Raw genomic sequence first — 15,463 nt, forward strand, 5'->3', positions numbered from 1 at the left:
AAAACCTTTGACCGGTAGTGTACATGTAAAGTTCCATAGCGAATATGCAGTTATTATACATTCTTCTCTGACATAAATGATTTGCACGACAGACATATCAGTTCACAAAGTTATACAAGTAACTACAATGCTACTCACAGTTTGCTGCATGCAAGACATAAAGGCTCTCAATCCAGGAGAGTCTGCTGTTACCAAGAGGAGCTTGATTGCAAGAAGCTAACCACTTCGAAAGATAACTAGCTACTAAGTTAGCAACCAAATTCACAACTGCAGAACATTTAGCACATTTTAGACCGTTAACTTAATAGTTAGGTTATAAGATATCTAGCTGGCAAACGTTTCGTTGTGAATTTCATACTGTAACTAGATCACCTGGTGTGTGCTGCACAACAATGAGTGACTCACAAGGCTCTGGTCTCTTATTGTTGTGTGCTTGTAAACAACATGTGACTGGGGACTACCGGTAAGCTTAATAATGTAAAATAATGTGACAGGTGAAATTAAAAACGCAAACTGCTTTCTCTCCTAACGTATTTCACAAGTTGACTGCGGGTATTTATTTAAAAAGTAGGTACAAATATTAAAATGTATTTAAAAAACTTCAAATAAACAGTTACAACGGTATTGCCGGTAGGGGTGTAACAGTTCACCAAACACACGGTGCACATATTGCGGTTTTAGGGTCACGGTTGGGTTTGGTACAGCGGGAAAATGAGATGCCATTCACAATGTTCAGCATTCACAATGTTCCTGGCATTGTCTGTTGTGACAGGATTGTTATGTTGTGCCTCTCAAGTTTATACTTTAATGCTGCGTTTGTAACCATGTGGGAGGTGGGAATTTACCAGTTGTGAAGTCGTAAATGCCAGTTGGATGCATTCATGTGATTTGAACTCATTAAAAAAGCCGATTGGCTACTGGCTAGCGCTGAGCAAATAATCGAAATTTCCGTTATTTTTTGTTTTTAAAACAACTAATTGACCAACATCGGTTCAATCATTTGAATTCCATTTTTTCTGTGAGATCAATCCGTACATCGCACAGTTTCTCTAGAGATCCAGCCTGAACTCTGCAATGTAGTAGGCAGTTGAAGTTTTCAATAGGCCAATATTCTACATAGTTTAGCGCATAAATCGTGGGAATTAACTACAATGACCATAGTCTGTTGCTCATTTACTTGTCCAGTCTGTGTTTCTTTTACTACTGAAGAGAGAAGAGTGCACAATTGTGAGGTGATATAGAGAGCAGCTGTTGCTTTGCAAGGTATTTTTACCTGAAAATACATGATCTAAGTGATTGATAGTTGGTATTCAGCAGTCATAAAAGTATGCCTTATTTTCTTTGAAGATCTACAAAATAGTGATTTTGTCAAACAGCATAGGCAGCAGCTCTATAGAGATGAGATGATGACTTGGAATTAAATAAAGTAATCAAGTAAAGCAAATGTAAAATACACAACAATTTAAATATTTTATTAAAGTAAAGTAATGTGAATAAATGATGGTTAATAAGTGATAAGCAGTAATGGGCAGTCACTACCATCATGGGACTTTTAAAAATTGTTTTAGTCTGTGTTGTTACAGCATTCAACCCACACAATGCAAAGTGCATTTAATGTTTAGAAAAAAATTATCAAAACCGAAATCTAACCGACCTCAAAAAGCCCGAATTACTCAGCTCTACTAATGGCCAACAAGCTGCGTGAACCATAAACAAAAAATACAGCTATCATGCTTGTAAACAAATTATAGAGTTAAATAGTTAATTAAAATAATGTTTTGTTGTTGCATTTAACTGACAAAAATGCTGTTATAGAATAGGTTTGGGCGGTATACCGTATATACCGTATACCTGGGAATTTGGAAATAGCCATGGCATGGTTTTTCAATACGCTCAATACCGTTGAAACTATTTCTTAGAAGTTTTTCAATACATTTTTATATTTGTAGCTACTTTTTAAGTAAATGCCTGTAGTCAACTCGTGCCATGCATTAGGAGATGAAGCAGATCACGTTCTTCATTTCACCTGTCACATTATTTTACATTATGAAGCTTACCATAGTTCCCCAGAACAGTTGAACGAGTCATGTGTTTGTTTGTAAATAGCAGAACGGGAGAAAGCCGGAGCATATGAGTTTAGCTGTGTATTGACAGGGGTCACGTTTTATATTGAAAGTCAACAGTGTTTTTTTTGCGTCAATAGAGTGATCAGGGATGTGCATCTATAGTTTTCCTTCACGGAAAATACATTTGTGCAACACATTCTGCAGAAAATAACTTTATTTTCATCAGATGACAACAGAAGTCCAATGCTATTTGGCTGGCTTGTTGAATGTCCTTCCCTATTAGCGTGCTGAAAGTCTGTTGTCAATTTGTTTACTGTAAAATAGCATTGTATCTGGTCAAACACAATTTCCCCCCAAACTTATCTAAGGGTTTGTAACAGGCTGATTGGTGGGCTATTTGAGCCAGTAAAGGGGGCTTTACTATTCTTAGGTAGCGGAATGACTTTTGCTTCCCTCCAGGCCTGAGGGCACACACTTTCTAGTAGGCTTAAATTGAAGATATGGCAAATAGGAGTGGCAATATTGTACACTATTATCCGCAGTCATTTTCCAAAATGTTCCATTTTGTCAGACCCCGGTGGCTTGTCATTGTTGTCAAATTTTTTCACCTCTTCCACACTCTCTTTACGGAATTCTTTCATAATTTGGTCAGATATACTCGGATGTGTTGTGTCAGCGTTTATTGCTGGCATGTTTGCTAATCTTGCCAATGAAAAAATAATTCAATTAGTTGGCAAAATCAGTCGGTAGCAAGTTAATTTAATGAACCTTGTTTCTTAAGCTACATATGTTAACGTGGGAGATTTTGATAACTTTTCTGGGATGCTTGATTGCTTTCATTGCTTTACTGGAAAGATTAGCAGAAGTAGACATTCTCGTCTTGTTTATGTTAGTGCAGGGTGAGCTGCACACAGTGGACTTCCTACTAGGGCACACCGCCTAAATGCTAACAGCATAAAACTGGTTCAAAAGCATATGATTGCTGCATACAATAGCTGTAGGATCACCAGAGGTATTCAGGGCAGTTAGAGGGACATAAATTAGGTTACTTACATTCTGTCTGCCTGGTATAATGTCCATTTTGCTAAAGCATTATGATGACTCAGTGACACGATGGTAGGGATTAACTGAGCTGGGCATGGGTCATTGTCTCAACGCAGCCTTATAGTGCTGTGAAAGGATCCAGACACCCAAATTATTTGGGTGGATCCCATCCTCCTTATGAAATGTGTTTTGCTTCCAAAAGGAATCAAAATTGTCAACAAAAGTTATAACCCACTGAGCTGCAATAATCAAGTAGCCAGTTGTGAAGAGAAAGAATCCTGCTGAAGACAAGTGTGCGTGAAAACATTGTTTATTTGCGCACTGTCTCTCGTTCACATTCGCTTGTGAATGTCCAAACTGACCAAAAATGACATTCGGTAGCTGCTACCTACAGTGGGGAGAACAAGTATTTGATACACTGCCGATTTTGCAGGTTTTCCAACTTACAAAGCATGTAGAGGTCTGTAATTTTTATCATAGGTACACTTCAACTGTGAGAGACGGAATCTAAAACAAAAATCCAGAAAATCACATTGTATGATTTTTAAGTAATTAATTTGCATTTTATTGCATGACATAAGTATTTGATACATCAGAAAAGCAGAACTTAATATTTGGTACAGAAACCTTTGTTTGCAATTACAAAGATCATACGTTTCCTGTAGTTATTGACCAGGTTTGCACACACTGCAGCAGGGATTTTGGCCCACTCCTCCATACAGACCTTCTCCAGATCCTTCAGGTTTCGGGGCTGTCGCTGGGCAATACGGACTTTCAGCTCCCTCCAAAGATTTTCTATTGGGTTCAGGTCTGGAGACTGGCTAGGCCACTCCAGGACCTTGAGATGCTTCTTACGGAGCCACTCCTTAGTTGCCCTGGCTGTGTGTTTCGGGTCGTTGTCATGCTGGAAGATCCAGCCACGACCCATCTTCAATGCTCTTACTGAGGGAAGGAGGTTTTTGGCCAAGATCTCGCGATACATGGCCCCATCCATCCTCCCCTCAATATGGTGCAGTCGTCCTGTCCCCTTTGCAGAAAAGCATCCCCAAAGAATGATGTTTCCACCTCCATGCTTCACGGTTGGGAGGGTGTTCTTGGGGTTGTACTCAACCTTCTTCTTCCTCCAAACACGGCGAGTGGAGTTTAGACCAAAAAGCTCTATTTTTGTCTCATCAGACCACATGACCTTCTCCCATTCCTCCTCTGGATCATCCAGATGGTCATTGGCAAACTTCAGACGGGCCTGGAAATGCGCTGGCTTGAGCAGGGGGACCTTGCATGCGCTGCAGGATTTCAATCCATGACGGTGTAGTGTGTTACTAATGGTTTTCTTTGAGACTGTGGTCCCAGCTCTCTTCAGGTCATTGACCAGGTCCTGCCGTGTAGTTATGGGCTGATCCCTCACCTTTCTCATGATCATTGATGCCCCACGAGGTGAGATCTTGCATGGAGCCCCAGACCGAGGGTGGTTGACCGTCATCTTCAACTTCTTCCATTTTCTAATAATTGCGCCAACAGTTGTTGCCTTCTCACCAAGCTGCTTGCCTATTGTCCTGTAGCCCATCCCAGCCTTGTGCAGGTCTACAATTTTATCCCTGATGTCCTTACACAGCTCTCTGGTCTTGGCCATTGTGGAGAGATTGGAGTCTGTTTGATTGAGTGTGTGTACAGGTGTCTTTTATACAGGTAACAAGTTCAAACAGGTGCAGTTAATACAGGTAATGAGTGGAGAACAGGAGGGCTTCTTAAAGAAAAACTAACAGGTCTGTGAGAGCCGGAATTCTTACTGGTTGGTAGGTGATCAAATACTTATGTCATGCAATAAAATGCAAATTAATTACTTAAAAATCATACAATGTGATTTTTTGGATTTTTGTTTTAGATTCCGTCTCTCACAGTTGAAGTGTACCTATGATAAAAATTACAGACCTCTACATGCTTTGTAAGTAGGAAAACCTTCAAAATCGGCAGTGTATCAAATACTTGTTCTCCCCACTGTATATATGTATAACTTTATGAGCTAGATCTTTGCAATTGGTTTATTTTTGTTTGCTCTCGTTTGTATATTTCGCTCGCAGCCTCCTTGGAAATTTGCTATTACTTGTGCCCTTTTTTTTGCGTTCTTGTAATAGACGCCCAATGGGCTTTTTTGCTTTTTGGTGAACCCTTTTGTACTAATATCGGTAATAACATAAATCCCGAGATGAGAAGGACTGTATGATGATATGAAAATCTGGATCCCACCCAACCCTATTATAGAGGCCAATTCCTTAGTAGGTGACATTAGAGGTCACCATGTTGGAGAAGTGGGTGCTCAGGATGATAGACGAGTTTCTCACTAGTAATAACCAGTTGGAGGGCCGTTCAAGGGATTTTCCTCCAGTCATATGTGGTAAATTCCCACTTCCCACGGTTACGAACACACCATGACACTGCCTCCTTCAAAATGTTTATCTGACAGCATAAAGATAATTAAAATATACAAGCAAGCATGATGTCATGTTCCTGACCTGTTTTCCTTTGTTTTGTATTTGTTTTAGTTGGTCAGGGCGTGAGTTGGGTGGGTTGGTCTAGGTTTGATTTTCTATGTTGTGATTTTGTGTTCGGCCTGGTATGATTCTCAATCAGAGACAGCTGTCAATCGTTGTCCCTGATTGAGAATCATACTTAGGCAGCCTGGGTTTCACCTGTGTTTTGTGGGTGTTTGTTCCTGTGTCAGTGTTTGGGCCACACAGGACTGTTTCAGGTTAGTCACGTTTGTTGGTTGTTGTATTTTGTAGTGTTTGTTGTTTTCCCATTAAAATATGAATACTTACCAATCCGCATCTTGGTCCGATCCATGCTCCTCCTCGTCTGAGGAGGAGAACGACTACGACAGCCGTTACACATGAGGCAATGAGTTGACGTTGACTAGGAAGAATTGGTCGGGAGTTTAGAGTTCACCCTGTACAGATACAAGTTACCACAGAGATCATACATCCATATAGACATCCATATAGATATCATCAGAGTTATCGTCAGTGAACAAGTTTCAGATAGATACCAGACATAGATACTATATATAGTATTATTCTGTAAAACATTCAATAGTCAGTACTCTGGATACTGGCCCTTCAGAGGGGGAAGGGCTGACTAGGCCTTGGGAATTATACTTTGTGCTTTACTTTGTGTTCCTGGACTATTTCCCATGCAGCTCCAGATGACAGAGAGTACATAAATTAGTGCCTATCAAATCAAAGTTTATTTGTCACGTGCGCCGAATACAACAGGTATTCAGTGACATGCTTACTTACAGGCTCTAACCAATAGTGCAAGAAAGGTATTAGGTGAACAATAGGTAGGTAAAGAAATAAAACAACAGTAAAAAGACAGGCTATATACAGTAGCGAGGCTATAAAAGTAGCGAGGCTACATACAGACACCGGTTAGTCGGGCTGATTGAGGTAGTACGTCCATGTAGATATGGTTAAAGTGACTATGCATATATGATGAACAGAGAGTAGCAGTGGTATAAAAGAGGGGTTGGCGGGTGGTGGGTGGGACTCAATGCAGATAGCCCGGTTAGCCAATGTGCGGGAGCACTGGTTGGTCGGCCCAATTGAGGTAGTATGTACATGAATGTATAGTTAAAGTGACTATGCATATATGATAAACAGAGAGTAGCAGCAGCGTAAAAAGAGAGGTTGGGGGGGCACACAATGCAAATAGTTTGGGTAGCCATTTCATTACCTGTTCAGGAGTCTTATGGCTTGGGGGTAAAAACTGTTGAGAAGCCTTTTTGTCCTAGACTTGGCACTCCGGTATCGCTTGCCATGCGGTAGTAGAGAGAACAGTCTGTGACTGGGGTCGCTGGGGTCTTTGACCATTTTTAGGGCTTTCCTCTGACACCGCCTGGTGTAGAGGTCTTGGATGGCAGGCAGCTTAGCCCCAGTGATGTACTGGGCCGTCTGCACTACCCTCTGTAGTGCCTTGCGGTCAGAGGCCGAGCAATTTCCGTACCGGGCAGTGATGCAACCAGTCAGGATGCTCTCGATGTTGCAGCTGTAGAACCTTTTGAGGATCTGAGGACCCATGCTAAATCTTTTTAGTTTCCTGAGGGGGAATATGCTTTGTCGTGCCCTCTTCACGACTGTCTTGGTGTGTTTGGACCATTCTAGTTTGTTGTTGATGTGGACACCAAGGAACTTGAAGCTCTCAACGTGCTCCACTACAGCCCCGTCGATGAGAAGCCTGGCCTACATGTGTAATGTAGTAAGAATGTGAACACTTGAAAGCTTGATGAAGGAAGCAACATTTTAATTGCTACATCTGTTTTGAATTCAGTGAGTTATGTTAGCTGCTGTTTCTTACATTAACATGATTTGTGTACTGTTACTGTAGCAGTTAAGTCTGTGGCGTAATATGCTCTATTTGGTCTAAAGCAGATTCTGTTAAAGGTTGGAGGGTGCCTTATATTGCCAATCTCTTGTCTACTGTAATATTCCAGGTCAGCCAAGGAAAGGTTTTACGAGACTATGAGGAAGCTAAAGTCTCACAAGGCTGTCATGTTTTCCAAAATGTCTCAAAAGCATATGAACAAGTCGTACAAGTTTTTACAATTCCTGATCATAGCCCTCAAATTCAAACACCATTCAAATGTTTAACCTGAATATAATTTTCAATGTGTCATTGTCTTATACAGGTCATGCTAGGTCCACACGCATGCACTGGTAGTAGTAGCATTTCCCTTGTATCGGTAGCTAGCTAGCCCACAGGTCATAGCATATTCATTGTATCGGTAGCTAGCTAGCCCACAGGTCATAGCATATTCATTGTATTGGTAGCTAGCTAGCCCACAGGTCATAGCATATTCATTGTATCGGTAGCTAGCTAGCCCACAGGTCATAGCATATTCATTGTATCGGTAGCTTGCTAACTGCTCTCTCCACAGGTCATAGCATTTCTTTTGTATCGGTAGCTAGCTACCGCAAACTTCTCCCTCCACAGGTAGTAACACTCATTTATCAGTAGCTAGCTAACCGCCAACTGCTCTCTCTCTTTCCTCAGGTGCGTTCGCCAAGGTCAAAGAGAGTCAGCGGATGAGCGACGAAGGGAAAATGGACCAGGACGAGGCAGACGGAGTGCGTAAACGCTGCCGGACAGTGGGATTCGCTCTACAGGCTGAGATGAACCACTTCCACCAGCGCCGCGAGGTGGACTTCAAGGAGATGATGCAGGCCTACATCAAACAGCAGATCGCCTTCTACCAGCGCGTGGGCCAACAGCTGGAGCGTACCCTGCACATGTACGACAACCTGTAGAGGCTGGGCTTGTCATCAGCCCTGACGTTATCCTTTTGATCCGAAATGGCCGCCCAGTTCAACGGGCCCTCTTCAGGGTTTGTCAAAAAGCCTAGTGGAAATAGAGAAATCCCACTGGACACACACTGGTTGTTTAAATGTAATTTGTCAATGTATTGTGACGTGGAAAATACATTGGATTTGAACAAAGTTTTCATCGTTGAAATTAGGGTAAAACCTCAACTTAACTACATAGACTTAACCTGGTGAACAGGTTGTTACACCAGTCTAATTTCAACATAATCATCATAACAATTAAATACGTGGAAATTGCGTTGAAAATTCCACGTAGAAATGTAAAAAATCTTCAACTTTGTGTGGTTGAAATGATGTTTAATTTCATATTTGATTAGACTTATGTTATTTGAACTTGTTTCAATGCTGACAGTAAAATGGTATGTTTGAATCGACGTCATCATTTCAACGTCATGCCATCAACCTAAATAGAGGTATATTGAAATAAAATGGTAAGCCACAGTCCAACGATTCCTGCCTGAACATTGACACCTACGGAGAGGTAATGCACTTCAGTGAAACAAGTCTACCATACAGATGCCTTCCTCTATGTACCCCGCTTAGCTTGAGAAACAAGCTGCGTTCAATTCAGCTGACCTATCATGTCTAGACAGTTAGACATTGGTCAGCTTCCATACACTTTTGCATAGACTACCTAAATACCATTGAATAGTTGAAAGTAACTCCTCTAACTTTTCTTACACTAGCTGTATGTGAAAGTAAGTTTGGAGTGAGGTTGGGTTTATTATGTAAGCTACATTGACATCGGATTTTCCCAAAGGCCACCATCATTTCAACGCTAACTATACTGTCATTCGACTATGGCTGATTAGATCTTTAGAAGTTTAGAAGTAGTTACCATTATCCTTATAATTAGGATGCTGAATTTACCTCTTTATTTCGGTTGATGACATGAAGTTGAAACCGACGTTGATTCAAACACACAATTTTACTAGGTCAAATGAAATATGTCTAATCAAACATAAAATTCAACATAATTTCAACAGTGTTGGGGAATCTACTCTGGAAATATAGGGAAAGGGAAAGGGGGATACCTAGTCAGTTGTACAACTGAATGCATTCAACTTTAATGTGTCTTCCCGCATTTAACCCTCTGAATCAGAGAGGTGCGGGGGGCTGCCATAATAATATAGTTTACCAAGCTACCAAATACTTCACACTGGAAGAAGTTAAGCTACACTAAAGCTACCCTTAAGAAAAATATAGTTTACTTAATTAAGGTTACTTTCAAAAAGTAGTTCAATACATCCGAAGGACATTCCGAAAAATTATTGTATGTAAATTTGAAATGTCATAGTCTACAAATTGCAAGAACAGTTCACTTTGGGGTCATACATGAATGGAATATGTCATTTTAATAGAATGTGTAAGTTTCAAGTGAGAATTTGGCAGGTCTGACGCTGAAAACCCCCCAAAATATTTCCTACTTCTCCCATATTTTATTACATTTTTTAACAAAAAGAGTCATGTTCAGTTGTTATCTACACCACTGCGTGGCACAGAGGTAATTACCTATTGATTTGACTTTGACTAGTTCAACTACCACCTAGCTACTTCAAATGTAGTTAAATTACTAGTTGAACTTCATGTAGTTCGCTACTCCCCAACACTGAATTTCAACCACCCGATATACACTTAGTGTACAAAACATTAGGAAGACCGGGTCTTTCCATTACATAGACTGACCAGGTGAAAGCTAGGATCACTTGTTCACTCCACTTCAACCAGTGTAGATGAAGGGGAGGAGACAGGTTAAAGAAGGATTTTTAAACCTTGAGACAATTGAGACATGGATTGTGTTTGTGTGCCATTCAGAGAGTAAATGGGCAAGACAAAAGATTTAAGTGCCTTTGAAAGGGGAATGGTAGTAGATGCCAGGCACACTGGTTTGTGTCAAGAATTTAGGGTAAAAGGGAGGGGGCGATATAGCTCAATATTAGGTAGGTATTCCTAATGTTTTGTACACTTAACCTGGATGAACATAGGATTATATATATATTTTTTAACGTTTATATGTGGAATTTTCAATGCATTTTCAACGTATACATAGTTCTGATGATTATGTTGTAATTAGATTGATGTAACAATCTGTTAGTCAGGTTAAGTCATTGTATTTAAGTTGACGTTTTACCCTCATTTCAATGCTTACAACGCTGGTTGAAATTAGATGAAATCAGTACTGTTTGATGACTTTTTGTATTTTCCACATTGATTCCACGTCACAATACTTTGACAAATGGTATTGAAACCATGTTGATTCAACCAGTGTGTGCCCAGTGGGATGGCTGTAGCTGGAAAAGTTTATCTGTTTATTATCTTTCTTCATGGTGGACCATGATAGTCACGCAAACCCTGGCTTAAAAGAAGAGAGGGGTTGCTGAGGTTGCTGCATTATAAAGATTACTTTCTGCTTATTTTGACTTGAATATGGGCCAAGTGGTTCAAAGACTCGGACAGAAAGAGGGCATGTTCTTGAAGAGGCTGGGGAAGCCAGTTTGTGCACTTCACGTAATAGTCACTTTCCAGGCTGAAATTCAAAGTCTAAATTCTTTGTTTCAAGGGACTTACACCATTGTCTTCTTCATAAATCCACAAATTTTGCTATGTTATGACCAACATTTTTTGTTGTTGTATACAATACCATCTATTTAAGGTGTTTGCAACAAATCTTAATACGTTCATTGATAGGTGGCATTTAAGAATTCTCTGTAGAGGGTCAAAGATAGGCATGTGTAGCCTTAAGCAGACGGTAGAAACGGAACTCCTTTAGTGTAATGTATGAAAACCATGACAGAGTCCATGCCATCTCCTCCTGTTGTTTCTCAGAGTAAGGGCTTGAATGATCAGGTGTTCACTGCAAACGTGTTACCGTGATGTATTTTCTTGAGATAGCTCTCCATACAAGCCATGACTGTGCCTGTCGGCGGCTTTTAAAGTCCCAAGAGGCAGCAGCTGCACTCCATAACTTAAGATAATTAACATCATGTAATTAATGTTACTTTTTCCTGTGGTCCCTGTAAGTGCCTTAAGGAGCAGAGGCATTTGAGTGTGATTTTCTAAACAACTGTCTTCACCTGCTTCTTTGCACCATTTGAGGAGAAACAGGTCTTTGGAATCAGTTGTGCTCCAGTTGAGTTTGTACAGGAGCTTTGTACCCGTTGATCATGGTGTGTGTGTGCGTGCCTCCGTGCGACTGTAATTTGTTGGGTTATTGATAGACTCCTTGTTCTGTCTGTTGCAACAAACATTTGGCCAGCAGTCTTGAAGTTGGAAGTACTTAATGTTACAGTAAGTGTAAACAAGGAGTAATCACCCCCCTTATTTGAGAAACAATGTTGACTTTGAACATAGTGTTCTTCTCTTAACTGAATCACTACCGCACCAATTTCAGTGTTGATTACCAAATAATTTAAGTTGTTCCAGTCATATAAGACATGGATTTTAATAGGAGCCATCTTGTGAGACCTTATAGAGATCTGTGGTTTGTTTGTGCTATCTTTAGAACTATTATGAATCTAAGAGGTTAAGACAGAGACGCTGCTTCTCAGTGAAAGCATTGCCTCAAGAACAGTCAAGTAAATTATTAAATACAGAGCACTAACTTGTTCACAATTAAGGCGTTGCTTTGAATAGTTACTTGAGTTAACGGTCCATTCACATGCTTTAATTGGCTTTTCCCAAGTACCGTTAAATAATACAGTACTCTACTCAGGGTTTTTATTCTGATCATGGAATATTGAAGTATAAATGTCTAGCACAGACCCCAAAGAGATCTCCTGACATATTTCCATTCATCTCAATTTGACAGGACACAAACCAATCACCAAAATAACAATACTGTAAGTTATTGGATGGTGCCCTTTTTTCCCAGTAATGCTTGAGACCATAGTTTCAGTAAATAAACAAAGACTGCCCTGCATTACCTTCTAAGTTAACCACAGAAGTCTGACTTTGTCTATGACTCAGTACTGAGTGTTGTCTCAATGGCTGTTCCACTTCCAACGTACATTCCAGGGTATGGGTAGATGTTAAAACCAGGTGTTTCACAACCCTTCTTTTGAAATGTCCTCATCTTCTCGCCTGTTTTTTTTTTTATTGCACAAAGACCAAAGTATCACTATTTAGCACTCAGTTTCCAATGAAATGACAGGGTCTCCCAATAAATAGCTGACCGTACATAGGAGGTGGTCGAGTGTTGGCTGTCTTCAATAGTTTTCTTATTCAAACGGTCACATTTTGAGGAGATGGGTCTGACAACCTCTGTGGAAAGAGACTAACAGGGCAAAAGGAGAAGGAATTTTCAGGGGAAAAGGACTGGAAATGATTCCATGTGAACTGTTACTCACCTACTCTGACTGCCACTGGCAGTGCGAACGGTAATGTAAGGACATGTTGACAAACTGTATGGCTGGTGGAAGGACACTGAGTCTCACATGGATGATTCTGGCTTAACGAGGATGTGTGAGACTGAGACTGGGACTGGCATGATGAGACCTATGGTTCTGTTATATTTTCCTATATTGAAATACGCACTGTCTTAGGTTTTTGGCACAAGGAACGATGTCACTAAGGGAGGCTCTGAAAGTCTTAATAAAAGCGATCATGCTGATTCTGATTTTTAATGTTGTTTATCTATCTTTGTACGTGGAGCAGTGAGTTAATGTTGCCTTGGGGAAAGATGGGGGGTGCTTTCTGGAGCCTTCAAAATATATGGTATGAATACACACTATACAAATTGTATTAATAAATTGCTGGGTAAAAGACACAAAAAAGGCACTTATGCTATTAACACAATGATATTTGACATCACATAATATGGATTTTTTTGCAGCTTTAACTGGGAAACTACTGCAACGAATCAAACTCCCTCTATGCAAACTTGTGGGAAAAAAATTTGGAGAAGGAGATTTAATGTTTTTTTTACGAGTTTGCATAGAGGGAGTTTGATTTGTTGCATTAGTTTCCCAGTCAAAGCTGGAAAAATATACATTTTATGTCAGCAAGTATTCTCATATAATTCCTATGGCGTATGCATTGCTCGGTAAGAATGGTTGTCACTGTAGAAATGTCACAAATGCACCTTCCCTTGCCCCAAAATTCTCATCAACAAAAGAGTGATCAAATTAAGATCCTACACCTGAAAGAAAGCAGGATGCCACCATAACGTCCATGTATGTCAGAACTGTTATCACCATGAGGAATGAGGGGAGGAAGGATGCATTCTTCCACTTCTTCCTGGCCTTGGTGCTTGTTATCATCCACTTCAATGTATTTATGTCAAATGTAAATATGGGCTCTATTCAATCTATCGCTGAATCGTTACAGATTTTCACGCTAGAAATGTAAAAGTGTTTACCGTGAATACAGTCTCCGCTAATGCGGGAACGTGGCTTTAAATTTCAATCACACTATAACGCTGAACCTCCGCAATACGGATTGAATAGAGTCCTATGTCTGCCAATATTTGCATTCTGGACATGCCCCATTCTGGACTTGTCCTAATGTGAAATATACTGTTGAAGTCGGAAGTTTACATAAACCTTAACTGAGTTTAAATGTATTTGGCTTTTTCACAATTCCTGACATTTAATCCTAGTAAAAATTCCCTGTCTTAGGTCAGTTAAGATCACCACTTTATTTTAAGAATGTGAAATGTCAGAATAATGGTAAAGAGAATGATTTATTTCAGCTTTATTTCTTTCATCACATTCCCAGTGGGTCAGAAGTTTACAAACACTCAATTAGTATTTTGTAGCTTTGCCTTTAAATTGTTTAACTTGGGTCTGTCATGACTTCCGCCGAAGTCGGTCATCTTGGCACCGCCATGGGCCACGTTGTCCAGACAATGGACCACTGGGAGAGACAGGGAGTTCTCCCAGCGCCTCCACCAGCACAGCCGGGGTCTCCACTACGCGTCCCTCCTTCTCCTGGTCCCAGTGTGATTCATCTCTCCCTTCCCCAGGAATACAATGGGACGGCTGCGAACTGCCAGGGGTTCCTGTTGCAGCTGGACTTATACCTGGCAACCGTCCACCCGGCTACTTCGGGCCGTGAGAGGGTCTCCGCCCTCGTCTCGTGTCTCACCGGGAAAGCCCTGGAGTGGGCCAACGCCGTGTGCAGAGAGGGAGATGCGGCGTTGGACCAGTTTGAGGAGTTCACCTCTTCCATCTGAGCCTCTTCCATCTGAGGCAGGGGACGAGGAGCGCCCAGGAGTTCGCCCTGGAGTTTTGGACCCTGGCTGCCAGCGCGGGATGGAACGACAGGGCCCTGATCGACCATTATCGCTGCAGTCTGCGCGAGGACGTGTGTCGGGAGTTGGCCTGCAGAGGCACCACCCTCACGTTTGACAAGCTGGTGGACCTGTCCATCCGGCTGGATAACCTGCTGGCTACCCGCGGACGTTCAGATCGGGGTCTGTTGGTTCCATCCCCCCGCACCCCCTCTCCGATACCCATGGAGCTGGGAGGGGCGGTGCGCAGGGAGACCGGAGGGGATTCCAGCTCGTGCATCCTCTGTGGCCGCAGAGGTTACACTGCCGGTCGGCGCCGGGTTGGTTCCTCTGGGTATCGAGGCAGCAGGCAGGGCACTCTGGCGTCACCCCAGGTGAGCCGGCACCATTCTCACCCAGAGCCCTCTGTTGCACATATGTTTGTGTATGTCACATTTCCTGAGTTTTCCCCGCATTCCCAGCATAAGGCGCTCGTCGATTCAGGCGCGGCTGGAAATTTTATAGATAGATCGTTTGCCCATAGTTTAGGGATCCCCATTGTTCCCGTGGCTGTGCCCTTCCCCGTTCACGCCTTAGATAGTCGACCATTAGGGTCAGGGTTGATTAGGGAGGCCACCACTCCTCTGATCATGGTGACGTAGGGTCACAAGGAGAGAATTAGTCTCTTCCTTATTGACTCTCCTGCGTTTCCCGTGGTGCTAGGCCTACCCTGGTTAGCTTGTCATGACCCCACTGTTTCTTGGCCACAG

The 15,463-nt window shown here is 41.6% G+C and overlaps 1 protein-coding gene across 1 annotated transcript in view; it reads left to right on the forward strand.

Annotated features, from left to right (window-relative positions):
• Nucleotides 1-13,107, forward strand: part of snx33 (sorting nexin 33) — a 50,087-nt gene extending 36,980 nt beyond the window's left edge. The window contains exon 2 of the mRNA XM_071326768.1: nt 8,157-13,107. Coding sequence (XP_071182869.1) covers nt 8,157-8,410 — 254 coding nt within the window. The 3' untranslated portion in view covers nt 8,411-13,107. The remainder of the gene's footprint in view (nt 1-8,156) is intronic.
• The last annotated feature ends 2,356 nt before the right edge of the window (nt 13,108-15,463 follow it).

The sequence above is a fragment of the Salvelinus alpinus genome, chromosome 9, assembly GCF_045679555.1.
Source record: "Salvelinus alpinus chromosome 9, SLU_Salpinus.1, whole genome shotgun sequence".
NCBI classification, from domain to species: domain Eukaryota; kingdom Metazoa; phylum Chordata; class Actinopteri; order Salmoniformes; family Salmonidae; genus Salvelinus; species Salvelinus alpinus.